This window comes from Triturus cristatus, chromosome 12 (assembly GCF_964204655.1).
Source record: "Triturus cristatus chromosome 12, aTriCri1.1, whole genome shotgun sequence".
Lineage (NCBI taxonomy): Eukaryota > Metazoa > Chordata > Amphibia > Caudata > Salamandridae > Triturus > Triturus cristatus.
Genome location: NC_140595.1, coordinates 194,744,882 through 194,772,085, shown reverse-complemented (window position 1 = coordinate 194,772,085; position 27,204 = coordinate 194,744,882). Strand labels below are relative to the sequence as shown.

The window sequence follows — 27,204 nt, the reverse complement described above, 5'->3', positions numbered from 1 at the left end:
TCTGTCACAGGACTGTGTTCTCACCACCTCCAGCCATGTTACTTTTTCTGTAGTCATCTGCTTTTTCTCTCGCCCAAGGAGCAATTCTGTAACTAAGTATGAGCATTACTATCTTTTGCTATGGTCCTCATAATTAAGCTCATAATTTGATTATTAATTAGAGTGTCTTTTTTCAACATTTTCTCTGTGGCACTTCTGTGAAATGGCACTTTCCTTCAACCAAGCCTCTGCTGGTAGCTGCTGATCTCTTGCACGTGCAACACCACACACACAGTGATTCAAGATGGAGGAGATGTCTGAATACAAACAGCTAGATCTACTTTTTTTTTTAAAGGAAAAAGCATATCAATAGTTGCAGCCCCCTTTCAGCTTGAGTGATGACACAGGCAGCACAGAGGAGATGAGTGGAACAGGAGTTAGACAATGTTCCTAGGCTGTGCGTCCGCTATGTACAAACTCCTCTCCAGGCATGAAGATGCACTTCCAAAGTACTAGCCTACACTGTATGTCAGCATCTGTCGTGCTCTCTTCACCTTGACTAGTTATCTCCATCACTCTCCACGGATCCTTGAGCCTAAAGGGACCACGTGCTAACCAACTAGAGGCTGAGAAAGGATGGAGTTCCAGAAATAAAATAAGTTGGTCAATCCATAAATGATGGCTTCAACCACCGTTCTAAACATCCTTGTAAAAGGATTAGGACATGGGGGCTTTGAGGTATCAGAGAGTTCTACCTCGCCGGGAAACGGCCACTACAACGCGGCCGTTTCCACGCATAACAGTAACCACTCATGCATTACAACGCATGCGTGGTTACCACGATTGCCTTTACCACGCATACCTTTACTACGAGATACGTAGTAAAGGCATGTGTGCTAAAGGTAATATTAAAAAGGGAGGTGGGTCTCCCCCCCGTAAAAAAAACCAAACCTGATTCCATCGATGTGGAGGCAATCGGCATCGTTCAGTCGTTAGAGGAAACAGAAAGACACTTCTGCTTCCTCTTTACGACGTGCGACGCAGATCGGAAGAGCTTCCAGAGGAGAGAACGTAGCGAGGTAAGGGGGAATTTAGTTTAAGGAATTAATGAGGGGGACGTGTAGCAAAGGGGTAAATATAAGGGTTTGTGGGTGGGGGAACCGCACAGGGAAACATTTTTAATGTTGAGGGGAAGAGAATTTATTAGAAGAAAAAGGGGCGGGGGGGTCGCTCAGGGGTATTATTAAAAAAAAGAACATTTACCACGAAAATGCCTTTACCGATATGCGTGGTAAATGCATTTTCGTGGTAAATGTTATTCGTGGTAATGGCATTCGCATTGTAATGCATGCGTAGTAAAGGCATGCGTCGCAACGGAATGCGTTGTAATGAAATACAACCACATTGCCGTTGTCAACCAGAAGAATCAATATCAAAATTTGCAAATGTTAACATTCAAAAATATAAAAAATGTATAAAGTACAAATATCAAAAAAGTAAAAGATTGGCAAATACGGTAAACATGTATATCATCATAAATTCTTTTAATGCATATATTAGAAAAAGTCCTTCAATGCAAACATTCCAGGCCTAAAAAAGAATTGCTCCGTTGTGGCTATCTTCAAAAGCTCTACATGTTTCTTTTACTAATTCTCACATTACCACCCACTCCTGGGCCTACAAATGATGGTTTGAGAGATGTATGATTTTGAAGGCAACTGCAAATATGGGCCACATAACAGTTGGATGTCAACCTTGGTTTTTTTCTATACTGCCTATTGTTTACAGTGCCCTGACACATACTCTGTACTGGGCTATTGGCTACTTGAAATTGAAAATGTACTATTGTCCATGACTATGGATTAAGAACAATAGGACCAGGTTCATAAGCAATATAAAGTAATAAAAATAAATGGCAAACCACCACATAACTAAAAAGATAGAAAATATTGCCCACCATGGTAAACTTACCACGGACTTATCAAATGTGATGTCGAGTACTACACACTGCATCTATGCAGTATGGCTAACAACGACACAGCAGTAACAAATGTAATCCTATTCAAATGTTAACCCAAGCCCAGTATGCAGCGGTTATGGAAACTCCTCAAACACTTAAAGTGGACCAAGTACATACCGTGACTCCATCCCTATGCGTGTACAGGTAGATCAGCAAGAGTGTCACGGAAATCCACTTGCGTGCAACCTCTTCGATCATCTAATGGTCAGACAATATGGACTTCTGCAAAGTTCATTCAAGGCATCGTAGGGACCTTGGGAGCATCTCTAACTTGAGCATATCTTCCAATCATTCATAAATATAGCAAGATCAGCATTTGTAAAAACGTAAAGTGATTTGCGAATTTGACTGTAGGGTGTTAAAGAAAGCTGCCCTCCATAAGGGTTTTTATTTTTTGAAATGTTAAGCAGAATAGTGTAGACTGAGCCACATAACATAGTGCATAGCTCAAAAGGCTATACAACAGCAATTTGACAAGGTGCTTGGACTTCTCCATAAAGATACCTTTAGTGATTATTGTGTGGTGAGTGGTGCATTTTAAGGCACACGGGGCCACGCAGCATTGGTCAAAACTGGACAAATTTCAGGCAAATTTGATAGGGATCACTGTAAGATGCTTAGAGAGCGATGTGCTGATAAATGCATTTTTAGCCTCTATGGGCCAATTAATTTGGTTAAAATTGAATAGGATTTCAAGACTTGTTTACAGGTGAATTATTGGTAATGTCCTTTCCCCTGTGCCAAGAAGAGTGCCGATATAGATGTACAGCCCACAGGGAATGGTGCCAATGGCCATACCAACTGAGATACAACAGAGAAGGGAACTGACTGTACCTTTATGCACACCTGATAGATAGGACTGAAAGAATAGCAGAAAAAGTTGCTATTAACTAGGCTCTTAGAAACTTTCTGCAGAATAGAGTGATTCCTGCACCCATAGCCAAAGATTTTACAGGAAAAGATGCCACTGACTGCAGTCACCCACACCTGTAATCTATCTGTGACTAGCAACGTGCAGGTAATATCAATAAGTAGAAACATGGTTGTTTCTTCCAAATTTATCAGGCACAATTGGCAAACAAATTTTAATAGGCTTCAAAGAGTGATATGGAGTGCAAACACACAGAGACTGCTACTGTGTTGGCCAGTGTAACCAAACTGGCAGTTTCCTCAGGTCTAAAAGCAATTTTCAGTCAGCAATCTTATGACAAGGCAGTTAGGCGAGATCATTTACATAAACCCGGTAACAAACAATGATAAAGCCAATTATTTGTACATTTTTTTTTTATTGAAAAGGTGCCCTTAAGCTTTAAATGAAACAAAAGAATAGAAACCACACAGAAAACAGAGCCTGAGGATCTGCTCTGCACTCAACTTAAAGACTGTCTACCGTGAGCACCGTATTTGCTCAACAAAGACTTCCAACACAGATTTCCGGATCCAGGTGGCTCAGCAGGATCTGCACCACTCTTCCCCCATCGCCCACAGCCCAAGTTCGAGTGGCCCAACACTACGAGGAGGTCTCCCCAGCAATCCTGTCCTGGGATCTGGTGTTTCCCAACCTACCTCAAGCTTCAAGCTGGCGCCTGCAGCCTCAACCTGAAGGGTCCCCTCAACAGCAACCGGAGCTGGTAAGCAGACTAGACGCCAAAGGAAACCCATGCACCGTACGCCCCAGGGCCTTGGTTTGCCCAACTGATGGTGCCCAAGCACCCCCCAAGAACCCAGCTTAACTCTCCAGCCAGTAGTCGCCTTCAGGAACCCTCCCTGACTGAGCATGCAGCATCTTTTCCAAACCAGAGATCTCCATTATAGTCCACTGGGTCGCCAACGTCTCCTTGGCACTCGGCCGCCCCTCTGCCACTGGTGGTGCAGCTCCAGTGCTGATTGTTGGCCCTTGCAGTGCTGATCCTAATCCCAGGAGCTTTACTCGAAAAGCCAAGCGGCTGGCTCTCAAGCAGTCCCGGGCCGAAGGCCCCCTTCGCTCCATTGGCTAACATCGGGCCCCTGCACTCTGCACCCGGCAGCCCCAGCGCCGCTGGAGGAGAAAATTGAGTGCATAACTGGACCTTGGGGAACCTTAGTTCTAACCCCTAAAAGCCCTACTTTTAAGCTGTGTACTTTCCGGTGAACAGTTAACACTCTTTTTCTTATAGGAACCAATGTTACAGGTCTTCTGCTCCTAAAGCACAAGTTACTTACCTTCGGTGACGATATATCTGTAGGAAACATTAGTTAGTTATAGATTCCTTACCTTAGAATTGCCCCCAGGCTTCAGACTGGACCTGGAAAGTTTTTTCATCAGCAGTACCTCTGCGCGTCGGAAGGTGGCGTTGGTCGGCTCCGCGTCCGTCGTCGGCGTCGTGGTTGCCGGGATGACGTCGCGTTAACTACTTAGACGCCGCCCTCTAGCTCTGACGTCAGTTCTGTACACGACTTTCCACGCCAGAAACGCAGAGCCATGCAAGACACTGACCACTGGTGCACAAAACTAGGGCCCTGAAAGGATGTCCTTAACCCTAGAAATCAGTTCGCAGAACGGGGAGGATGAGTGGGGCGGTAAGGAATCTATAACCAACTGATGTTTCTTACAGATATATCGTTACCGAAGGTAAGTAACTTGTGCATCTGAAAGAAACACGTTAGTTATAGATTCCTTACCTTAGAACAGATACCCCAGCAATACCAACCCCGGTGGTGGGTCTGCAAACCAAGATCACACCAGAAAATCCTGGAGAAGAGAACAGCCAAAGAAATCGTCTCTCCGGACTTGGCTGTCTAGGCAGTAGTGTTTGGTGAATGTGTGCAGCGATGCCCATGTGGCTGCCTGACAGATGTCATTCAGAGGAACTCCTCTTCCCAAGGCAGTAGTGGCTGCCGTAGTCCTAGTGGAGTGAGCGCGTAGCCCAACTGGAGGCTCCTTTTTAGCCTGGGAGTAACAAGCCTTAATACACAACCTGACTCATCGAGAAATGGTCAGTTTGTGTACGGCCCGACCCTTCTTTGTGCACATGTAGCCAACAAAACGTTGACCATCCACCCGGAACTGTTTTGCGTGATCCAGATACAAGGAGAGTGCACGTTTTGGGTCCAGACGGTGGAGCCTCTGTTCCTCCTTTGAAGGATGCGGAGGCAGAAAGAAGGTGGGGAAAGTAATTGTCTGCCCGATGTGGAAGGCAGTGACCACCTTAGGAAGGAACGATGGACGGGTCCAGAGAACCACCTTGTCTGGATGAACAGACAGGAAAGGAGGTTTTGAAAAAAGAGCCTGGAGCTCACTCACCCTTCTAGCAGAAGTGATGGCTACCAGGAAAGCAGTCTTAAGAGTCAAGAGACGTAAAGGACAGTTATGAAGCGGCTCAAATGGAGGGCACATTAAATAAGTGAGCACAAGATTCAAGTCTCACTGAGGCAGAACAAAGGGGATTGGAGGAAAAAGATGCGGTAAGCCTTTTAAGAAACGGTTAACTACCGGGGACTTGAAAAGAGAAGGCTGATCTGGCAGCCGAAGGAAGGCAAAGATGGCTGAAAAGTAGCCTTTGATACTGCCCAGTGCAGAGCTCTGCTGGACTTAAGAGAGAAGGAACAAGAGTACTTCAGAAAGAGGGGCAGAAAGGGGATCCACAGCCTTTGCTATGCACCATGCCACAAATTTGTTCCACCAGCAGGAGTATACCGTCTTAGTGGAGGCATGCCTGGCTGCCAAGATTACGTCACAGACTTCGAGAGGCAAGTCTAAAGACGTCAACTGTCACCGCTCAATCTCCATGCAAGGAGGTGGAGACTGGACAGGTTTGAGTAGAGGACCGTCCCCTGCTGCTGCGACAGAAGATCCTCCCAAAGAGGCAGTCTGATCGGAGGATCAATGGCCATGTTGAGCAGGTCGGGATACCAGACTCTTCGAGCCCCATCCGGAGCCACAAGAATGACTTGGGCCCGGTCGCGCCTGATCTTCTTCAGCACTCTGGGCAGAATTGGTATAGGCGGAAAGGCATACAACATACCGCAACTCCACTCGCGGCAAAAAGCGTAGCCGAGCTAGTGCCGCCTTGGAATTTCCAACGCGCAGAATTGCTGACATTGCGTGTTCTCTTCGGCGGTGAATAGATCTAACTAAGGCTCTCCCCACTGTCGAAAGAGACCTCGCACCACCTCTGAGTGAAGACGCCATTCATGATCCATCATGCACCTGCGGCTGAGTTCGTCCGCCCTGGCGTTCAGAGAACCTGCCAGGTGTTGAACCACCAGGGATATGCCCTGATGTTCCAGCCATGTCCAGTGGCGGAAAGCCTCCTGACGTAGGGGCCACGACCCCACTCTGCCCTGTTTGTTGCAGTACCACATGGCGGTGGTGTCGTCCGTGAACACCTGCAAAACTCTTCCCCGGACAGAGGGAAGGAATGCTTTCAGTGCAAGACGAATCCGCCTGAGCTTCAGAAGGTTGATGTGAAGCCCGGACTCCGCCGGAGACCAGAGGCCTCTGATCTCCGCCTCTCCCATGTGGCCGCCCCTTCCCAGAAGGGATGCATCCATCACCACAGTTTGATCTGGTTGGGGAAGGGAAAGGGATCTGGAAGTAGTCGGAAAGATTTCCCTGATGCTGCGCCCACTGGAACTTCAAGTTCCACTGCAGAGCCCACATATGCCATCTGGCATGATCGACCAGCAGGATGCAGGAGGCCATGAGGCCCAGCAGCCTCAGGGTCATTCTGAGCGAAACCTGGGATAGAGGCTGAAAGATCGGAATTATAGCCCGAATATCCCGGACTCGCTGTTCGAGAGGATAGACCCGAAAATGCGTAGTGTCCAGAACCGCTCCGATGAAGAGGAGCTTCTGAGAGGGAATCAGGTGCGACTTCGGCACATTTATGGAGAACCCCAGTGAATGCAGGAGGTCGGCCGTAGTCTGGAGGTGGGAGACGACTGCCTGGGGCAAACCCGCCTTCAACAGCCAGTCGTCAAGATAGAGGAATACTGAAACCCCTGATCTGCGCAGATGAGCTGCGACCACCGCCATCACTTTTGTGAACACCCGAGGGGCGCTGCTAAGGCCAAAGGGGAGCATGGTAAACTGAAAGTGCTTGCGGGCTACTGTGAACCGTATGTAATGCCGGTGGGCCGGCAGTACGGGGATGTGAAAATAAGCGTCCTGTAAGTCCAACGCTACCATCCACTCTTGCAGGTCGAGGGCAGACAAGACGTGAGCCAATGTCAGCATCTTGAACTTCTCCTTCCGGAGGAAGCGAGTGACGTCCCTGAGATCCAAGATAGGACACAGGCCCTTGTCCTTCTTGGGAACCAGAAAGCAGTGTGAGTAACAACCACGACCTTCTTCTGGGACAGGAACGCCCTCGGTCCAGAGAGCCGTAACTTCCTGCTGGAGAAGGGCCAGATGATCCTCTGACATGGGGTGGTATCGCGGTGGCATGGCTGGAGGGGTAGTCTCAAAGGAGAGGAAGTAGCCCCTTTGGACTATTTGCAAAACCCACCTGTCCGACGTGATGGTGCACCTATGGGGGAGGTGATGGCGAATCCTGCCGCCCACTGACGTTTGATGGGCCTGAAAGTTCGGACTAGGAGGGTTTGGAGACTGCTGCAGAGGGGAGGGTTGGTGGACTGGCCCGCCCGCTGGCCCCCGGAACCATGACGGTTGTTTCCACGTCCCCGGCCAAGCGAACGTTGGGTAACTTGCTGCGGCCTGTGGCTCTGGGTGGGACATAGAGGGGCACCCCTTCTGTCGCCACGAAAGGGGCGAAAAGCAGACAGCGCAGGGTGGGTGGAGAGGCCCAAGGACTTGGCCGTAGCCCATGAGTCCTTGAAGCGCTCTAGAGCATTGTCTACTTTGTCGCCAAAAAGGTGACGGCCATCAAAGGGCATGTCAATCAAGGTGTTCTGGACATCCTCTGAAAAGCCAGTGGACCTCATCCAGGCGTAGCAACGAAGCGCTACCGACGTTGAAATGGTCCTGCCCAGAGAGGCGGCGATGTCCAGCCCACAGCGTATCGTAAACTTTGCTGCATCCCTCCCAATGGTAACAGCCTGGGAAAGCACTGCCCGGGCCTCCTCTGGACACTGAGGCAGCACTTGCGCCACCATATCCCACACTGAGTGCAAATAACGGCCCAAGAGACATTCGGTGTTTACGGACTGCAGTCCTAAGCTGGTGGAAGAGAACATTTCCTGCCAAGGTGGTCCAGCTTCTTTGATTCAATTTCCGGTGGAGCGGTAGGGAAGGCACTTTTGGAGGTGGAAGCTTGAACTACCAAGCTCTCAGGGGTGGGATGTTGGGAGAGGAAAGTGGGGTCACCTGGAGCCGGGCGGTGGCGTCGGACAATCATCCAGTCCACGGGAGCCCCCGTGTTGGGCCTGGACCATGTTCCCAAAAGGACGTCTGTGAGGGCCTCATTAAACAACAGCAGGGGCTCTGAAGAGCTCGCAGCCGGTTGAAGCACCACAGTCAGGAAGTTAGTCCTGACCGCCACCGTAGGAAGCTCGAGGTTGAGAGCCTCAGCCGCCCTACGCGACACCCCTGCGTATGATGCTCCCTCCTCCATAGCCGCAGTAGGAGGAGACAACATGCCAAGCTCAATGGAGGTGTCCAGACAACTGGCATCCCCCAGTTCCTCTCTCCAGTCCTGTTCACTGTCCAATTGGTCAGTTAAAGGGTCACCTGACCCCTCCCAGTCCCCCTCCTCATCCTCTGGGTGCCATCGCAGTTGAAAAGGGACCCCAGGAGGAACAGGGGCGCAAAAACCCCACCCGGAGCCGGTTCCAGCATCGGACGATGCCGGTCCGGCTCCGTGTCCACGTCGGGATGGAGGCTGGGGTCAACACCGGCCGGGAGGCCGACCGGCGTTGAACGCGGTAGTGGTGCCGTCGCAGGCGGCACTGGTAGAGGTGTAACAAGGTCAACCGGCGCCGATCCGGATCTAAGCCTGGATCCAAGGGGGGACTGCGGCGCCGGGGCCGGAGCCGCCGGCAGCGAAGACCTAGGCACCCCAACCGAGTCTGCGGGGCCCGAAGGCGCGCGTGTGGGGTCACTCTGCCCAAAGATAGCATGCATCGCCTCGTAGAACGTACGAAGCTGGGTGGGAGTCGCTTTGGGTCCCGGAAAGGGAGGGAAACTCGGAGTTGACCCTTCGGGCTCCGCGCGAGGAGCTGAGGGAGGGGCACCATCCACATGCCTCGTCGAATCAGCTGACCGACGAGGAGAAGTCGAAGAGCGATGATGCTTCTTCGACTTCTTCTTATGCTTCGACTTACCCGACCCCGAGTGCGAAGCCTTCGATGATTTCGAACCGGAATGGTGGTGGCTCCATGACCGGTCCCTCGACCTCCCTCTCGACCGGAAATTCGAAAGGCACGGAGCCGACTGCCAGTGTTCAAGCAGCTTTCAGGACCGCTCCCGCAAAGCCTTTGGCACCATCAACCGGCAGTCGGAGCACGACTTGGGGTCGTGGTCGTGCTCCAGGCAAAAAAGACACACGCGGTGCGGATCCGTCACCGACATCATGCGATGACCGGATCCGCAGGCCTTGAAACCGGGCATCCCTTGTGCACCTTTCCGGAGACTCGAAGAAAGAAGTCGACAAAAGTTGAGAAAAAGTTAGTCAAGAAATGACTGAGGTACCGCTCTTCCCGAATCTGCGCTGGCTGGCATGGAAAAAGAAAGAACTGACGTCAGCGCGCGAGGAAAGTGTCTAAGTAGCTGCCGCGACGTCATACCGGCGACCACGACGCCGACGACGGCTGCTGAGCCGACTGACGCCACCTTCCGACATGCAGAGGTACTGCTGAAGAAAAAAGTTTCCGGATCCAGTCTGACGACTGGGGGTAATTCTAATAACTAACATGTTTCTTTCAGATAATAGTTGACCTACTGTTTTGTATGAGAAGAAAGTAACTATGCTTTAACTTAAGAATTGTCGTACTTACCTGTAAGTGACAAACTCTAGTGTATGATATCTGGGTAGATCACCTCAAGTACTCAAAGTAACTGAAAAGCAATCCAAGAGAAATCAAAAGCAATTTTACTGTATTTTGAACTGTTTTACAAGTAATACAAACCTGTAAAAGATTCCAATACAACCCACAATGGCATTTCTGTGCATTTGAAAATATTTTTTACTTACATGTACCAAGTCCAGCTTGTTTCTACAAAATGAAATTTAAGTATACCTTTTTATACTTACCTAATTGGTCTGGATTCTGTCTCTGAGTGTGTGCCATCAGCCCTAATTGAGTGAAACCAATAAAGGCTTAACACACCCTCTTGATAAGCCTAACTGCTCGCTCACACAACCACAATGGGAGCTCTTGGTGTGAGAAAGTGGCTCTGTATATACTGTTCCCTAATAGGTACAGGGTGTACAGAGTCCACAGTCCCCCAGGGGCTGATAGAGGTTAAAGTTAGGTATGACCTTACTCTCTAAAGTGGTAGCTTGGTCGAGCAGTAAGGCAGTACCAGAGGACAGTGTAAAGCACTTGTTGTACACACTCAGTCAGCAAATGGTCCCACACACTCAATAACTGAACTCTAGGCCAATGGTTTATATATATAAAATATATGCTTGTTTTATTTTTAGAACCACAAAGGGAATAAAAATATACTTTCTCAGAATGAGAGGTTGAATATAAATACTTTTGCAATAAGCCATGGATTTTTGTAAATAGTCACAGTTGGTTGCAATAAACAATCCTATTTCCTAAACATAACAATGCATTGAGCTCAATGATAAATTCAGGTTATTTGTAATAAATTACTTTTCAGATTACTTTTGGAATTCCAGGTCTGGTTCCTAAATCCAGCCCTGGGACAATATTCAGAATCAAGTGGTGAAAGTCGACTTAATTACTGTACTGATTTTTAAATCATACTTAGCTATTTCAAAAGTTGACACTTAGAAAATATTTCAAAGTAAACATTCAATGGATCTCTATGGCAAGAAATTCAAGTTGCAGGTAGAGTACTTTATCGTTACTTTTGTAATCCAGGTCTGGGTACCTAGACTCAGCACTGGGGTCTTTATCAGAAACAGGTAAGTAATTCCGTTTGCAGAAATTGTACGATTTTAAAAGAATATTTCAAGATTGCAGAAATCAACACTTAGAAGAAATTTCACAGAAAAGCAGTCAATGGTTTCCTATGGAAGAAAAAGGAGTTAAAGGTAAGTGTAGTTGTGGGTACTTTTCAGAGTCAGTGCTGGGCACCAAGATCCAGCACTGGGAGCTCACCTAAGAGCAGGTGAGTAAATTCGTTTTTGGTACTCGGCTGATTTTTGGTGAATATTTTGAGTTTTGAAAAGTTCACACTTAGAAGAATTTCCAAGAAAAAGCCAGCCAATGTTACCCTATGAGGAAAATGAAGATCGCGGTTTAAGGGTAAGTTCTCGACTGGCAGAGTTGAAGTTCTGGGCATAGACTCAGGGGTCTCCCAGTGTCAGATAGGTACAGTCAGTTCACCCTCAGCGGTTTCAGGACGGCCGGGTGCAGAGAGAGTTAGGCCCAATGTTAGCCTAAGAGGAATAGGGGGGCCTGGTTTGGTGGCTGCTGACTAGCAGGCCACGCGGCTGTGGGAGCTGGGCTCCTGGTCACTCACTCAGGGCAAGTGGGGAAGTAGGCTGGTGTAGAGATTGCACTGCCAGGGTCACTCCGGCGGCTGGGTGCAGGGTGCTTTTGAGCCGTCGGGCGCTCAATGGAAATCAATGGGAATGTTCCGGTTAGGAAAAAGGCTGCAAGCTCGGGGACGAGGATGCTTCAGGTGCCACCACCACTTCGAGAGGTAAGTTGGGTAGTTGTAGGTTAGGTGGGTACCCCGGGATTGGGCACAGGGGGCCGCAGGGCGCCAGGTGCAGGGGTGCCTTTTGATGTCGGAAATCTTACCCTCTTGTTGATCGCGGTTGGGGTGGCACTCTGTTCTGAGGCTGCAGGCTTCTTCTGGAATGTCGAGGGGGGTCCTTGGGTGCCGGACTCGGGGTCACAGTCGCCGTGGGGTCGTCCTCAGGGTCTTTGTCCACTCCGGCACTGGCCAGGCTTGGCTGGTGCAGAGTGTGCTGGGTTCGCGGTTCCGGGCTGCTGCCAGGGGTTAGAAATAGGTTTCTGAGTAGATCCTCTACTCATGGGAGTCCCAGGGGCTTAGAGCCAAAAGGTAGCCAGGTCCTCCGGGGTTTGGTGAGGTTGCTGGCCACTAGAGATGCCGCGCTGGTGCAGGTCCGGGAGTCGACAGGCCGGTAGGGCTGGGGCCAAAGCAGTTGGTGTCTTCTTCCCTTTTTAGCAGTTGCAGGGCAGGTCTTTGTTCTTCTTGCTCTTCTTGTAGTTTTTCGAATCTGGAATCTGGGGAAGGAAGGTTCAGGGTGCCCCTAAATACTAGATTTAGGGGCGTTACAGGTAGGTGAAGGCCAGGGACCAATGGGTCCTTGTCCTGGGGTGGGTACACCCCCTATCCTGCCTCTCTCCTGTGGGAGGGGGGCAGTAGCCTAATCCTGATAGGGTAGGGCCCCCCATCTTCAAGATGGCGAGAGCCCGGAGATGTGCTTCACCTCGCCTCCCCCACCTGAGGGGTGGGGTGGGCAGGCTGGCACATCCCCTGTCCTTGTATGGGGATTCCGGCCAAGCTTCCCGCCAGAGTGAGGGGTTGCAGTGGCCTGGGGAAACTCCAAGAGGCGGCATGCCTTTGAAGCTTCCCTTTGCTCATCCTGGGGGAGGAGATTTATCACCTCACCCAGGATGTGCATTGTTGCAGGCCCGGGAGAGCAGGGGCTCTCCCACCCAGGGGTCCAGCAACGTGTCTGCTATGGCAGCCCGGGCTGCCTCAGAGCAGACGTGGATTGTAGGTTAGTTGTAAGGGGGCATCTCTAAGATGCCCTCTGGGGTGCTTAGTACATTAAATCCCACACTGGCATCAGTGTGGGTTTAATGTGCTGAGAAGTTTGATACCAAACGTCCCAGTCTTCAATGTTGCCATTATGGTGCTGTGGAGCTCGTGTTTGACGAGCTCTCAGCACCATGTACTCTTAAATGGCAGCACTGCACTTACAGTGCCCAGGAATGGACCCGGGTACTGTAGGGGCACAGGGCTCCTGCTCCTGTGCCCACACCATAGGCGTAAGGCACCCAGCTAGAGGGGTGACTGATATATGCCTTGGCAGTGTAGGTGATGGGCATGGCACACAGAGATGTGTGCCATGTCGACTCTTTGTTTTGTCCTGCACCCAGACACTCAGCCTGCAAAGGCAGTGTGTGTGTGTAAGGGTACAGGGCCTCTAAGGGTGGCACAACGAGTGCTGCAGCCCCTAGAGGCCTTCCCTGGCCACAAGGCCCTGGGTACCTAGGGTACCATTTACCAGGGGCGGACATGTGGCTAGGGTTTGCCAATTTGGAGTCAGTGTGTTTTAAGGAAGGAACATAGGCCCTGGGCACCTGATTGGCAGGAGTCCAGGGTACACTTAATCAAAGTACATTCAGCAATTTAGCAAAAAGTGGGGGCATACCATGCAAGAAAGATGGCACTTTCTCACACTTGGTACTCGTCTAATTTAGCCTCTGCGGACTCCCTGGACTCTGTGCATACTATACCTTACTTTGGTACAGTATATACTGTGCCTGCTTCCTACATTGGTGGATCCGCAATGGGATTTAAAGCCTTGCATTTATTGGACTTAGTCAACCCCTGATCACATGACTAGAATCCAAAAATTGACTTTAGTACAACTCATTTTTTAGAATTCACTATTTTTTTCAAATTCTTAAAAACCTTGTTAGAGCCTTATAGTAAGACCTTGTAGTATTTTTCTTTTTACTTTAAAAAGTCACTGAAGTTAGAGGGAAGTACTAAGAACTGTTTTTAGGTCTTCTAAAAAGAACCCCAACTTAGTAAAACCATGAGCAACTCCGAGAAAATGGCGGAGGAGCTCAACCTCACCCTTTACTCCAACCTAGAGGTTAAAGAGTTAAGGCTTCTCTGTAAAGCTAAACAAATATGGACCGGTTCCAACTCTACCAGAATACAACTCCAGGAGTTCCTGGCAGGATATGCAAGGAGCCACCCCACTGCTGAAGGTGAGAACATTTAGGAAAATGGGTAAAGTAGTGATGAGGATGAGGTCTTAAACCACCCACCTCAACTACTTAGGGAGGATGGGAACTTTGTGCCCTGCCTTCCAAACCCAATAAGTACAGGGTCTAGATCCTACAGTGGTAGGGCTAACTCTATACCAGACAGTGAGGACAACTTCACTGAGGAGGACAAACTTTTAGCAAGGTTGACCAAATGGATAAAGCTAGAGACTAGGCTCCTAGCTCTAGAAAAAGGGAGAGCAGAGATGGGCAAAGGACCCATCAATGGCAGCAATTTACAAAATCAAGAGAAGGAAGGATGTTATGATCCTAAAATCCCCAAAGGGATTGTCCCTAAATTTGAGGATGGTGGTGATACACCAAGTGGTTCACAGCCTTTGAGAGTACTTGTGAAGCTAGAAAGGTAAGGAAGACTCACTGGGGGGCACTCCTTTGGGGACTGTTGTCTAGTAAGTGCAGAGACAGGCTCCTGATCCTTACTGGGGCAGAAACTGAGTCTTATGAACTCATGAAGGGTACCCTGATTTTGGGATTTGGACTCACAAATGAGGAGTGCAAAATTAAATTCAGGGGGGGGTCAGAAATCCCAGAGTCAGTCCTGGGTGGAATTTGTAGACTACTCAGTAAAACACTAGGCGGCTGGTTGACTAGAAGTAAAGTGCAGGATTATGAAGGACTTTATCATTTGTTTATGAAGGAACACATTTTAAGTAACTGCATCAATGAAACGTTGCATCAGCATTTGGTAGACCTAGGTTCAATTTCTCTCCAAGTTTTGGGAACAAAGGAGGACCACTGTGTCCAGACAAGGGTGACCAAGTCAACAACTAGGGGTGACCAAAAGAAAGGGGTAACAAAGTCTCCCCGGGGAAAGATGAGGAAAAGCCCAAAGATAAAAGCCAAGGGTCTTCTAAAGGCCCTCAAAATAGTGTTCAGGGCGGTGGGTCTAAGAACTCTTCTAGCCAACTGGTGGGTATAAGGGAAAGACTTTGATCCTGCTTAGGCATGGTGTTTCCACTGTAACAAAAAGGGACACTGAACTGGAGATCCTGCCTGTCCCAACAAACCAGCCCCTAGTACGCCCCCATCCAGCTAAGCCTGGAATGGCAAATCTCCAGACTGGATCAATGGTGTGCGCTGAGCACATCAGAGAGCACACAGAAGCTACACTAGTCTCCATGGATAGAGTAGATCTGACAACCCTAGCTGTATGGCTCACCAACTTAAATAAGTACCTACAGCCCTCCAAAATCAATGGGTCAAGTGTAGATGCCCTGAGGGATATAGGAACTAGTGTCACTATGGTGAGAGAATCACTGGTTTCCCCAGGACAATTCCTAACTGGGAAATCTTTCCCAGTAACCAATGCTGACAATGACACTGTAGTTCATCCCCTGGCTATGGTAACATTAGATCAGGGAGGGGTTACTGGCCTGAAAAAGGTAGTTGTCTCTCCAAAACTACCAGTCCCTTGTTTGCCTTGAAATTATCTGGAGACTGCAGGATGGGCTGAGGTAGAAAGAAAGACATGTGCAGCCATGCTGTAAATCCCTGACATAGTGTGTGTGAAAACAAGAGCACAGTCCCTAGCACGGGGTGAAAAGGGGGAGTTGGAGGCTGAAATGATGACCCAACCTCCAAAGAGAAAAGGTAGGAAGACTGGTGAAACAGCTTCCACACAGCAAAAATACCAGGACCCCTCTTCCCAGGGAGAGGACTTGCCAGCCACAGAGGGATTTTGGGCCCAGGGAGATCCAATAGGGAACAGCTGTGTCTTGGGCAGCAGGTCTGCCCCACTCTTGAAGGTTTGAGGCAGCAACCTGCTGCACAGAAACAGGGAGATGTCAGTGGCTCCCACAGGGCCTATTGGGAGGAGGGACTCTTGCACACTGAGGTCAGAGACTCCACACCTGGTGCCACTAGGAGAGTGGTAGTGCCTCAGTTGTAAAGAGAGTTCCTGCCCACTTTGGCCCATAACATCCCCCTTGCTTGGCATCTTGGCCAGACAAAAACTTGGGAAAGACTTGTCAACCACTTTTATTGGCCCCTGATGTCCCAAAAAGTGAAGGTGGTTTGTATGCTTGTCTCAACCACCAAGCCAGTGGAAAAACAGGTGGACACCCAAAGGCACTACCAGTGGTTGGGGTTCCCTTTGAGAGGGTAGGTGTGGCTATAGTGGGTCCACTTGAACCACCCACAGCCTCAGGAAACAAATACATACTGGTAGTAGTGGATCATGCTACCAGGTTGTTGTGAGTTCTGGGCCAAAAAGGGGGTTTTGAGTGTCACACAGAAGCTTCCAGAAAAGAAGGCTAGGCAACTTGCGATTAAGTGACAAGGCAGTTCACGCCTAAAGGTGTTTTATTGGCCAAATAAAGAAGTCCAAGGTCAAAAGACAAAGTAATACAATCCAAAGAAGTTCTGGGGATAGGTCTTGCTAGGGTTGAGAGAGAGTCTCTAGTATTCCTGGTTCCAGTGGAAAGCCTTCGCCTCAGGTTCTCCTTCCTCCAGGCTCTCTTGGTTGTAGGGATCGTCCCGCCGTCCCAGGGAAGATGAGGAAACAAAGAACATAACAAAAACTAAGGTCAATTTGTGGGATTCGGTGGTCTTTATGAGTGCTACCGTCACCAGCCTGAGATATGTCACCATGGTGAGGTAAAATGTGGGAGGGAACGAACGATAGTGGTTGCCCCTCCCTTTCTTTACTCAGGCTCCTTCTTTACCCCTCCCCGCCCCGTCAATTTTCTTAGAAATTGTACCCAGTGCACTTGCCTCGAGTCACGGTCCTCCTCGACGGCAAAAATGGGTATCGGGCGTCCTCTTCTCCTCTGGGACGCCCTGATACTTCCGCCTTTGGGTGCTCCCAAAATGAGCCTCCGCCGCAGTCTTCTCCTGCTAACCCGGCGCGCTCCTCAGTGGTACTGCGTCCGTTCCCTCCAGTCGCTGTGCCCACGTCCTCCTCTCCTTCCCCCATTATCCGCCCTCTTCCTCCTCTCCCTCGTCCCGTGTTCTCCTCGCCTTTTCCTTTGGCGTCTGAAGTCATCGGAGGGCGCCACTCCTCCCCTAGACCGCCGACCGCTGCTCCGAGGACAGAACTACTGGGATCCATGTTGGAGTTCCGGGCTAGAGGGGACTCCATATTACACAGGTATCCTGAAGCCATTCCCCTTGGGTCTGCTTCAGCCCCTGTAGTAGCCAAAACACTCATTGGTGTCTTCACCAGGGTAGGGTTTCCTAAGGAGGTAGTATCAGACCAAGGTTCCAACTTCAGGTCTGCATACTTGATGCACATGTGGGATTAGTGTGGAGTGGTCTAGAAGTTCACAACACCTTATCTCCAACAAACCGGTGGCCTTGTTGAAAGATTCAACAAGACATTGAAAGGCATGATAATGGGACTCCCTAAAAAGCTCGAAAGGAGATGTTGTCCTGCCTGATTATTGCCTACAGAGAGGTGCCTCAGAAGGGAATAGAGTATTTACCCTTTGAAATTCTGTTTTGCCACCCTGTAAGGGGACCACTCTTGTGAGAGAAGGCTGGGAGAAACCCCATCATGTACCAAAGCATTATATGGTGGACTATGTACTAGGCCTTCACTCCAGAATGGCGGAGTACACGCAGAAATCATCCAAAAATATTGAGGCCAGACAGGAGCTCCAGAAGCTCTGCTATAACCAGAAAGTTGCACTAGTGGAATTCCAACCAGGGCAACAGGTGTGGGCTTTGGAGCACGTGGCACCAAGGGCTTTCCAGGACAAATGGAGTGGCCCTTACCCTATCCTGGAAAAGAAGAGTGAGGTCACCTACTTGGGCGACCTGGGCACTAGGAGGTCCCCCAGAAGGGTGATACATGTGAACTGCCTGAAACTCTTCGGTGACAGGGCCGATATAACCTTGCTGATGGTTACTGATGTTATAAGTAGAAACAAGGGTTCCTGTGGTGGACAGAAGTGTAAAAGGATTATGATATTATGATGCGCAATCGCTATGAATTATAGGGTTGATGAGATGTCAGAAGGAGAAAAGAACTGTACACAACACAGTATAAGGTAAAGACAACAAAAATGTATATGGTCATAGTAGAAAACAATAATTCAATTGAAATAGTGTATTGTGTCCCCAGTGAAAAAAGTGGAACCTATTAAAATTTGTGACAATTAGTGAACAAATACATAGAGTGGTTTCCAATGTAGTCATAAAGTCGACCCTCCAAAACAATGTATGGTGGGAGTGGTTCGCTTTATTTTCGTCTACGGTGTTTTGACCCCTATGTGGATGGGGGGTCTCTTCAGGACCTAACGGTATAGGGACTTCTGATATAACAAAGAATCTCTGTCATCATGAGAATTGTGACACCCAATGTGAGGACAAGAAAGGTAGGTAACTCACATGGGACACAGCCGGGTGCCCAGTGAGGGGAAGGGGTGAGATGACAGAGGGGCACTACTGCAGCACGTGCAGTAGGCGAATTGTTGGATGAAACATGCGACAATGCGCGTGTGAAGATAACCAGTCTAGTGGGTAAAGGCTGGAAACTGGGGTAGTCTTCTAGGCTTTGTGGCGGTCAGTATTTCAGTGTACAACTTGGCCGGACTAATTCAATTAGCAGCGCGTGCAGCGCTACGCGCTGGGGATACAGCTTTTGTCTGTGTCCCTCGATGCTGTCTGACACGTACCATCAGTACCTTGAGATAGTAGTAATGAAATCTTGATGAAGGACTTCAACTGGCTTATTTCTACATGTATCAAGAGGGAACGGTTAGAAAATTACTGTCTTGGAAGGTCTCTTCTCTAAACTCTCTCATAGTGAATGGGTAAATTGGTTACACTGTATCATAATATATAAGAGGAAACAAAGTCACTATATGCCTTTATATGCTACATTTGGAGTCCTTGATGTACCGTCACACCTTTACAAATTGCTACAGAAGGCTTATTTATATGGGCTGTTTGATGTTAACTGTAAGACACATTAATTTAGTTTAGATGTAACTAACATGCAACTTTTAGAACTAACATTTAGAAAGATGCGCTTTCCCCTATTACTAGACTCTTCTTACAAAAATGTTAATTTTGCTAATGTATTAAACACAGTTAAATTGCATATTTTATTGGATCATGCAACTAACGATAGCACTAATGAGCGTTCCTCAAACATCCCGATAGACTGAGATTTTAATATTAGTTTTCTAAGAGGTGTTCCTCTCATGCTTAATGGTATGGTTGGTCAGCATATAATGCAAGTTGAACACCTGCTGGAATGCAGCTTACAAAATGCTGGTAAAGTCCGTTCCTCTGACTCATGCCCACCAATTATTTTAACGAAAGGTGATGCTGGCAGCATTGATTACATATTTGACTTAAAATCACTGATAAACGTATTGAACAAGTTACTTATCTTCGGTAACGCTTTTTCTGGTGGATACAGTATCTGCCTGTGGATTCCTCACCTTATGAATATCCCCTGTGCCAGCATTTCGTGGAAACTAGCTCTCCATGCTGACGAGGTCGTCACAATGCTATGGCTCCGCATGCGGCTCTGCATGACGTCACTGGAGCCATAAGAGGACCACGTCGGCGTGATGACGCATTCCCACCTGCCTATAGCAGTTTGTTGTTCCTGTTGGTGCCTGTAGCAAAGCCACTGCTGACTGTCAGATGCCCTATGATTGATTGTGCAAACTTAATTCTCTTAAAATTGACTGTAAAGGTGGAATCTGGTGCCTCTGCCGTACGGCTGAGTGTTGGTGGAGTTACTTAGAAGAATGTCTCTTGTGGGCATTGATCGCTCTCCTTTATCCACTAAGTGAAATGAGGAGACGCAATGGAACAATGAAAGGGTGACAAATGTAAAATCTATTATCAAGCAAGTAGTAGAGGAGTAAAAAGAGGCCGCTGGCGGAGTGTCCTAAGGAAATCTGCTATTGAGTGCCTTGAAATTAAGATGTTCTAAATCATCCAATAGGCGTCTGCAAACTCTTTTTAATTTGTAGTGGAGGTTTCTGCCTTACGCTGGCATAATCCAATGTGAAGATTGGCCAATCACTGTGTCGTCCAGTGAGAAGCCTAAGAGGTGCTGATTCAAGTCCCTGGAGAGGACGAAGTTGGGAGTGTCCACCACATTATGTGCTTCAAAAGCTGGTCTACTAAATGTTGCAAATCTTTTGCTTTGCTTTTCTGATGGATGTATGCATTTATAATTATTACGTCACTCTTGTTTCCTTGAAAAGAGATGGCAGTCTTGACTGAAATGACAGCTGGTGAGGCGGAAAGCAATAACTCTGCTGAGGCTGTACAAGTTGTTGACATATAGGTTGCCAGCCCACTAAGTAAATGTCCTTGTTATGCCGCCTTGACAGCTGGCGTAAAAAGTACATAAATCCCTTCAGATGGTAAGGTTCAGCCAGCCAGGTTTCCCGCATCAGGATGATGTTGAAAGATTTTCCGTAATGAAAAAACTCTGGGTCTGATGTTTTGCTGGCAAGGCCATTGACGTTTTGTGAACATAAGCAGAGGGGGCCTTTGCTGTTCTTAATAGCTGAGGAGGATAGGAAGAAGACCTCCATCCTTCTTGGGCACCAGAAAGTAGAGGGAATAGCAACCATGACCTACTTCTATCATCGGCACTCTCTCTATTGCTCCTTTAGCCAAAGGAGTAGTCATTTCCTGGCGAAGAAGAGATCTGAGGTCCACCATTACCCTGACGTAAGTGGGTGGGATGGATGGAGGGAGAGTTTCGAAGGGGAGGGAGTAGCCTCTTCGGACAATCTGCAAAACCCACCTGTCTGAATTTATTGACTGCCACCTAATGGGTGCCCATGATAAGCAGGCAGACTAAAAGGGTTTGAAGGCTGCAGGTGGACTGACCTGATTGCTGGCCACCCGAAACATGAGGCCGGTTGGAACAGCATCCGCGGCTAAGCAGAGGCTGGAAAGTTAGCGCGTCGCGTGGCTGGTCGTGTAAAGATGTGGTTGCATGTCCCTTCAGTGGGCACAAAAGGAGTGAAAGTCAAATCGAGGATGATGAGGGGCCATAGAAAGGCCCAAGGACCTAGCCATAGCCCTGCCGTCCTTAAAGCACTCCAGTGCTGAATCCGTCTGGTCTCCAAAGAGATGGGAGCCATCAAAGGGCATGTCCATGAGTGAGGACTGGACATCCCCAGAAAAGCCAGTCCTTAAACAGGCGTGGCATCTCAGGGCCACTGTTGAAGAAACTGCTCTGCATACTGCGTCGGTGGTGTCAAGTCCACAACAGATAGCAAACTTCACTGCATCCCTCCCATCAGCAATAGCATGGGAGAGCATGGCCCTGGATTCCTACAAGACCGTTGGTAGCACCTGCATAACCGTAGCTCACATCACGTGGGAATAGAAGCCCAAAAGACACATGGTGTTCACAGACCACAGTTCCAGGCTGACAGAAGAAAACATTTTTCCAAAATTGTCCAGCTTTAGGTGTGTTTGGTGTAGTTTATTACCTTTTCGGCCTGGTGTTCTGCGGGCCAAGCTGTTATAGAATATTACAATCAGGTACTGTATGTCTTTTGCACCATATGTAATGTTTTTGCAGGGCTCCGCCCACTCTGTACCTTCCAAAACGAATAAAATTTGTTGTGAAGAAAAATAAAAATGTCCAGCTTATTGGATTCCCTGTCCGGGGGTGCAGTAAGGCAAGCTATCCGGGGTAGGGTGTTAGGTGAGGAAATTTGGGTCTCCTGGAACATGGCGGTGGCAGCAGGCAATCGTCCAGTTCACAGGAGGCCCTGTGTTGGGCTTGGACCAAGTCCCAAACAGGACGTCAGTAAGTGTTTTATTTATAAGGGAGAAGAGGTTCTGATGGGGACACTCCCAGCTGAAGTACTTTCATCAAGACATTAATCTCGACTGCCACTAACCGCAAGCTAAGGTCCAGGACCTCAGCGGCCCTCCGCAACACCACTGTGAATGAAGCTCCCTCCTCCATTGCCACGGTAGGGGGAGAAAGCATGCCAGTATCTGGAGATCTATCTAGTCCACTGGCTTCACCCACATCCACAGCCCAGTCCAGTTGTTCTTCATAAGGCTGGTATTCTTCAGGGTCCAGCGACAACTCCCAATCCTCCCCGAGTCCTAGCCTGTAAGAATAGGGCTCAGGATCTATCCCCAAAGGCATGGTTCCAGAGCTGGAATCAGACAACGTCCCTCTGGCTTCATATCAGAATCGGAGATGAGAATGTGGAGGTGCCACTGGTGGGCGCTGGCAGCGCCAGGAGCATCAGCCTTGGGAACGGAGTCGAGGTGGCATGACCAACACCAGTCGGGATCCATCTGTTGATCCCTGGGGCGTGACTGGTGCTGGAGCTGCTGGTGTGGATCCAGCAGCTGCTCTTCCTGAAGGGTGTGAAGGCGCACCAGTGGGAACGGGCCGCCCAAAGATGAGGTGCATGGCCTCTGAAATTCTCTCACTTGGGCAGGGGTCGCTGTGGCTCCTGGAAACTCAGGGAGGTGTGGAGCCGAACCAAACGTTGCCTCAACCATAGAGTCTTGAGTGGCGATGCTCCTTTGTTTCATTGGCCAAAAGATGTTAAGTCGAAGCACGCTTCTTGGACTTACCCAAATGGCTCGGTGACTTTGAATGCAACGATGATCCAGGCAGCACGCCGACCACTCCCAGGACCTTCCTCTCGACTGGGACTATGAACTTGCAGCTTCAAACATCGAGCTGCCATAAGCCTGATGAGTTTCTCCCTTAAGGCCTTCGGGTGCATGGAGCGGCATTCGGTGCACGTCTTCAGGTCGTGGCCCACTTGAGGCACCAGCAACATACAAGTTGCGGGTCTGTCCCCAATAGGTGCTGCACGGCTTGAAGTCCGCCTTCTTCGATGACATCTGTAGGAAGGTAGGATCTGACTACATGGTTACCCCACTTTTTGTCTGGTGTTTTGCTGGTTTTTGACTAGTCTGACTGGGATACTGCTAATCAGGACCCCAGTCTATCTGATTTCTCCCTTAAATTGACATACATGTACTTTGGTACACTCCAGATTGGATACTGGGGCACCCTTATAAGTCCCTAGTATGTGGTACACCATGTACCCAGGGCATAGGTACCGCAGAGGCCTCCCATGGGCTGAAGCATGTATTATGCCACCCATGAGACGCCATGTAAAATGGAACTCGAGGTCTGCTACTGCAGCATGTGTAAGATGGTGCTTGCACAACTTACTTTAGATATAGGTTCACTATATCTAACTATATCTAATTATCACTACACTTGAAACCTATAAGTTACCCCTATAGCAGGCCTTAAAAATCCTGAAGGCAGGCTGCTGGGTTTTATTGTGAGAGGGTACCCCTGCATGAGCAGAGCCTCTCTGCAGCCTTCAGAGACCATTCTCCCGGGTTTTCTGTGACTCAGCCGGACATATAGGTAGAGGTGCATTATAACCTCGCGGTAAATGCTATCTTGAAAATGGCTGCATAGAAACATATCGAGTTTGGTATCAAACACCTTGGAATCATACCTCCACACCAGTAACTGGTGCGGGAGGTATGATTCCACCCTTCTGAAGCGAGCTTCGTGGGGTCACTGGACTAACAGGTGCCCGCGTTCTCGGCCAGGACAGCACAAAATGGATGCTGCCGCCCAGAGACATTTCTGCCCTCCTGCTGCTGAGCCAAGCTCGAGCAGAGGAAGGCAGCACAATAGGCATCCTGTCACAGGGAGGTGTGACCACCTCCCAGACAGGATTTAGTGTATTGGGGCTGGGTGGGTGCACTCTGAGAGTGCCTGAAAGTCACAGAGTGCCATCTAGTGCGCTATTGACATTACACAGTCCGAGATTGTGGTTTAGAATTAATGGGTATGGCATAGAACTAAAAGAGAAGAAGAACATTTGGTGTCCCGGTGCATAGTCCAGTGCACTCTGGATCAGCTGGCTCTGTGGGGATCACAAAAGGTTGTAGAGCAGAAGGTCCCTCTGAGAGGAAGTAGACTTCATGTAAAAGGCTCTATAATAGTGGATATCCTTCAAGGCAAGGGAGAATGGATAATTCATAAAACAATTTTAAGTTTATTGGGTTGCCAGTAGCCCTCAACTTGCCCATTTGCCTAGCTTTGAAGTTCCAGAAAACAACCAAACGTAGAGGGCTTAATGGGGACAGATGCAGAGCGGCATCCAATACACATCTAGGCCATCTAGGCCTTCCTAGGCACAGAGTTTGCCAGCTCCGAGCTTTCTTGCCTTCATCTATGAGTGCACCGACAACCCCACCCTGCAACAACCTGCAATCATCGAGTACCATGCTAGTCGAGGGCTACTGGGGAAGAGGAGAGCTCATCAGAAAGGTGAGGGATCTGAACGTATTGGGAGGTATTAAGGAGTGGAGGGCTGTCTGCATAGTGGATGGGTCTACAGAGCTGTGGAGAAATGATATAGCAGGTCTGAGAGTAGTGGTGAGTATCTAATTGCAAAAGAGGAGCTCAATACAGCAAAGGAGGATTTTGCATTCCAATAGAAGGCTCTGGTTGTAGCCTGGTGCTCAATACAGCAGCATGAACCTCTAAATGGCACTGTAGGTTCTAACAGGCAATAGAAAGCTTGAGGAGCGATTCAGAAACTTGGTAAATGGTTCAAAGCCTTAAAAAAAAGGCAGTGATCAGTACTGTCAATATTAATGTCAAAAAGCTGTCAAGGAACAACATTCACTAAGAATGCTGGAATGTGACAGTGTGATGTGTAAAGGCATTTGCCACCAGCATAGATAGAACAGACAAGACACCTTCATCACTATTACCTGAAGGACGTGCTTTGCCACCCTCCTCTGGCCTCCCTTCAGACTTTGGAGTATTGCAGCCATCACAGCTGGGGGTCGAGCGGGCATGCACAGCAGAGGACGCCTCCCGTTTCTCAGAGGAGGAGAGATGCTCTTCGTCCTCTGATTTGATTTCTAGATGGAACAGAAGAAGACAAGGAGTAGGCATTGGAGGAAATGGCATATACAACAGAGAAGTGGCACACTATGCATAAAAAGAGAAACATTTAAAGACATATCTAAAAAGATCAAAGGGTTATTGCTCGTTATCAGTAATAATGAAAGGGACCTCAGCGCATTTTTTTAAAGAATTTGGAAAAACGCTGTTCATCCTGACTGCATACATACTTATAACATTGAGGTAGTTATCCAGTTACCACTTCACTTAAATACTACACTGGATCAATACATATGAAACAGCTGAAAAAAGCAAGGGAGATGTAGACTGGGGTAAAATATATTGTTACAAGATATTTTTAACTTTCTCTGTTTTCATTTGTTTCTTTACATACGGCCAAAATGTAGAACATAAGTGATCCATAAGGTGGGAAGAGAAGACTATAGCATAAAAGATGATGCATGAATCAGAAACCCTGGCATCACCTCCGATATTGGGTGTCACACAGTGTTTTGTCAAGGCATGCACGAAAGCTCCAATAGCTGTTTTGTGGGTCTACGGTAAAGGTATAATATAATCGAATAAAATAAATGAATGCAGTTTTGGGTCTGGGGGAGTGAAGATTTTTTTAAAAAGCTCATGAAGGTGGGAAATATAATGATCTTGAGAATTTATTAACAGCACAATCCCACCACTTTAGATCACTATTAACTGCAGGAGTTTATTGTGTCTCCAGACCCTCTTTCATCATCATGCATACTTGGGCTAACATCTCCCTGCCCAGGCAGCCACACATGACAGAATGCTCCCACCTGACCTGGAATGTAGGAGAACACTCACACTAAGGCAGGTACCAGGGAACACCAGGGCTCCCAACTTTAAGATTATTTGGAATCTAAAGACTGCACCAGCGCATTTCCAAAGCTGATCTAACTTCTCTGATACGGCACTCTTAAGCATCCTAGTTCCAAGGCCATTCGTTGAACGTTTTTATTTAGAATTGGCTATTATCTTAAAACATAGGTTGAAATTCTAGCAGAAATGCACAACATACATAATGAAGTCTCCTTAAGTACATATAGAAGTATGTGCTATGCAAAAAATCATGATCACAAACAATTCCAGTATCTACACGGACTATACTTCTAATTACATTGGGATTATTTGAGAGGGTGAAAATTATTCATAGTAATAAGATGTAGATACCACGTTTAGACATAAAAATGGGGGGGAGGTGGTGAGAAAGAAGGATGATCAGTGGCACTGATTCTCAAGAAGCAGAAGATGAATAGTTAATGTGGCCAAGGAAGACTAAACGGCTGTGCTAAGTTTTAGATTTAGGGGGAGGGAGTTCCCTTGTGCAAAAGGAACAAGAATACAAAGAAGAGAAAAAAGACATTTTAGCCATATTCAATTTTGTTCATGATAAAGAAGTTTGTTGTGGCAGTGACACATGCCCAAAGGAAATGCAGTTAGTGTATCAGTGGAACTGGATCGAATTAGACACAGCTGAAGGCACAGAGTGCCATCTAGTGGGCTATTGACATTACACAGTCCGAGATTGTGGTTTAGAATTAATGGGCATGGCATAGAACTAAAGGAGAAGAAGAATTGAATACCATCTGCACAGATGTGATAAGGGAACCCGAATGAGGAAATTCTAACACCCAGAAAGGCAATGTCATGAAAAACAGGATTGGACCCAGTAATGACTCTTGGAAGATGCCAACTGCTATGAACTAAAAAAAATATATAAAAAAAATAAACAACTTTCTCGACCCTTCCCTATCCCTCAACTATTCCTTCTCAATCCAAATAAGAGACTAATAAGTCCACCCCTCAAATTAATTTCATATTTATCTATACTAATTGATCACTAATCCCTTTTAGGTTCCAGAGTGGAGTGCTACCTGCAGCAAAAAGCTTGAACATCTCATCAGGGGTAGCAAGAGCTATATAAATGCTAACCCTTCCCTCTACTATCCCTTCACTATCCATTTCAATTCAAATAACAGACTAACATGTCCACTGCTCAAATTAATTTCATATTTCCCTCTATATATGACAAGAATAATGTTTTACTAATGACAACTATTTTCTTTAAGCAGTATAATCACTTGCTATAAAAAGTGTCTGTGAATTGTTTGAATAATAGATGTACTGACAAAGATAAGACTTTGAATTGGAGGTTGCATCTCATTATCTATAACAATGTTGC

At 47.9% G+C, this 27,204-nt stretch overlaps 1 protein-coding gene across 1 annotated transcript in view; it reads right to left on the bottom strand.

Annotated features, from left to right (window-relative positions):
- The window catches only part of HYDIN (HYDIN axonemal central pair apparatus protein), a 2,467,744-nt gene that overhangs the window by 1,180,040 nt on the left and 1,260,500 nt on the right, over window positions 1–27,204 (bottom strand). Inside the window, exon 38 of the mRNA XM_085640020.1 lies at window positions 24,851–25,003. Coding sequence (XP_085496146.1) covers window positions 24,851–25,003 — 153 coding nt within the window. The remainder of the gene's footprint in view (window positions 1–24,850; window positions 25,004–27,204) is intronic.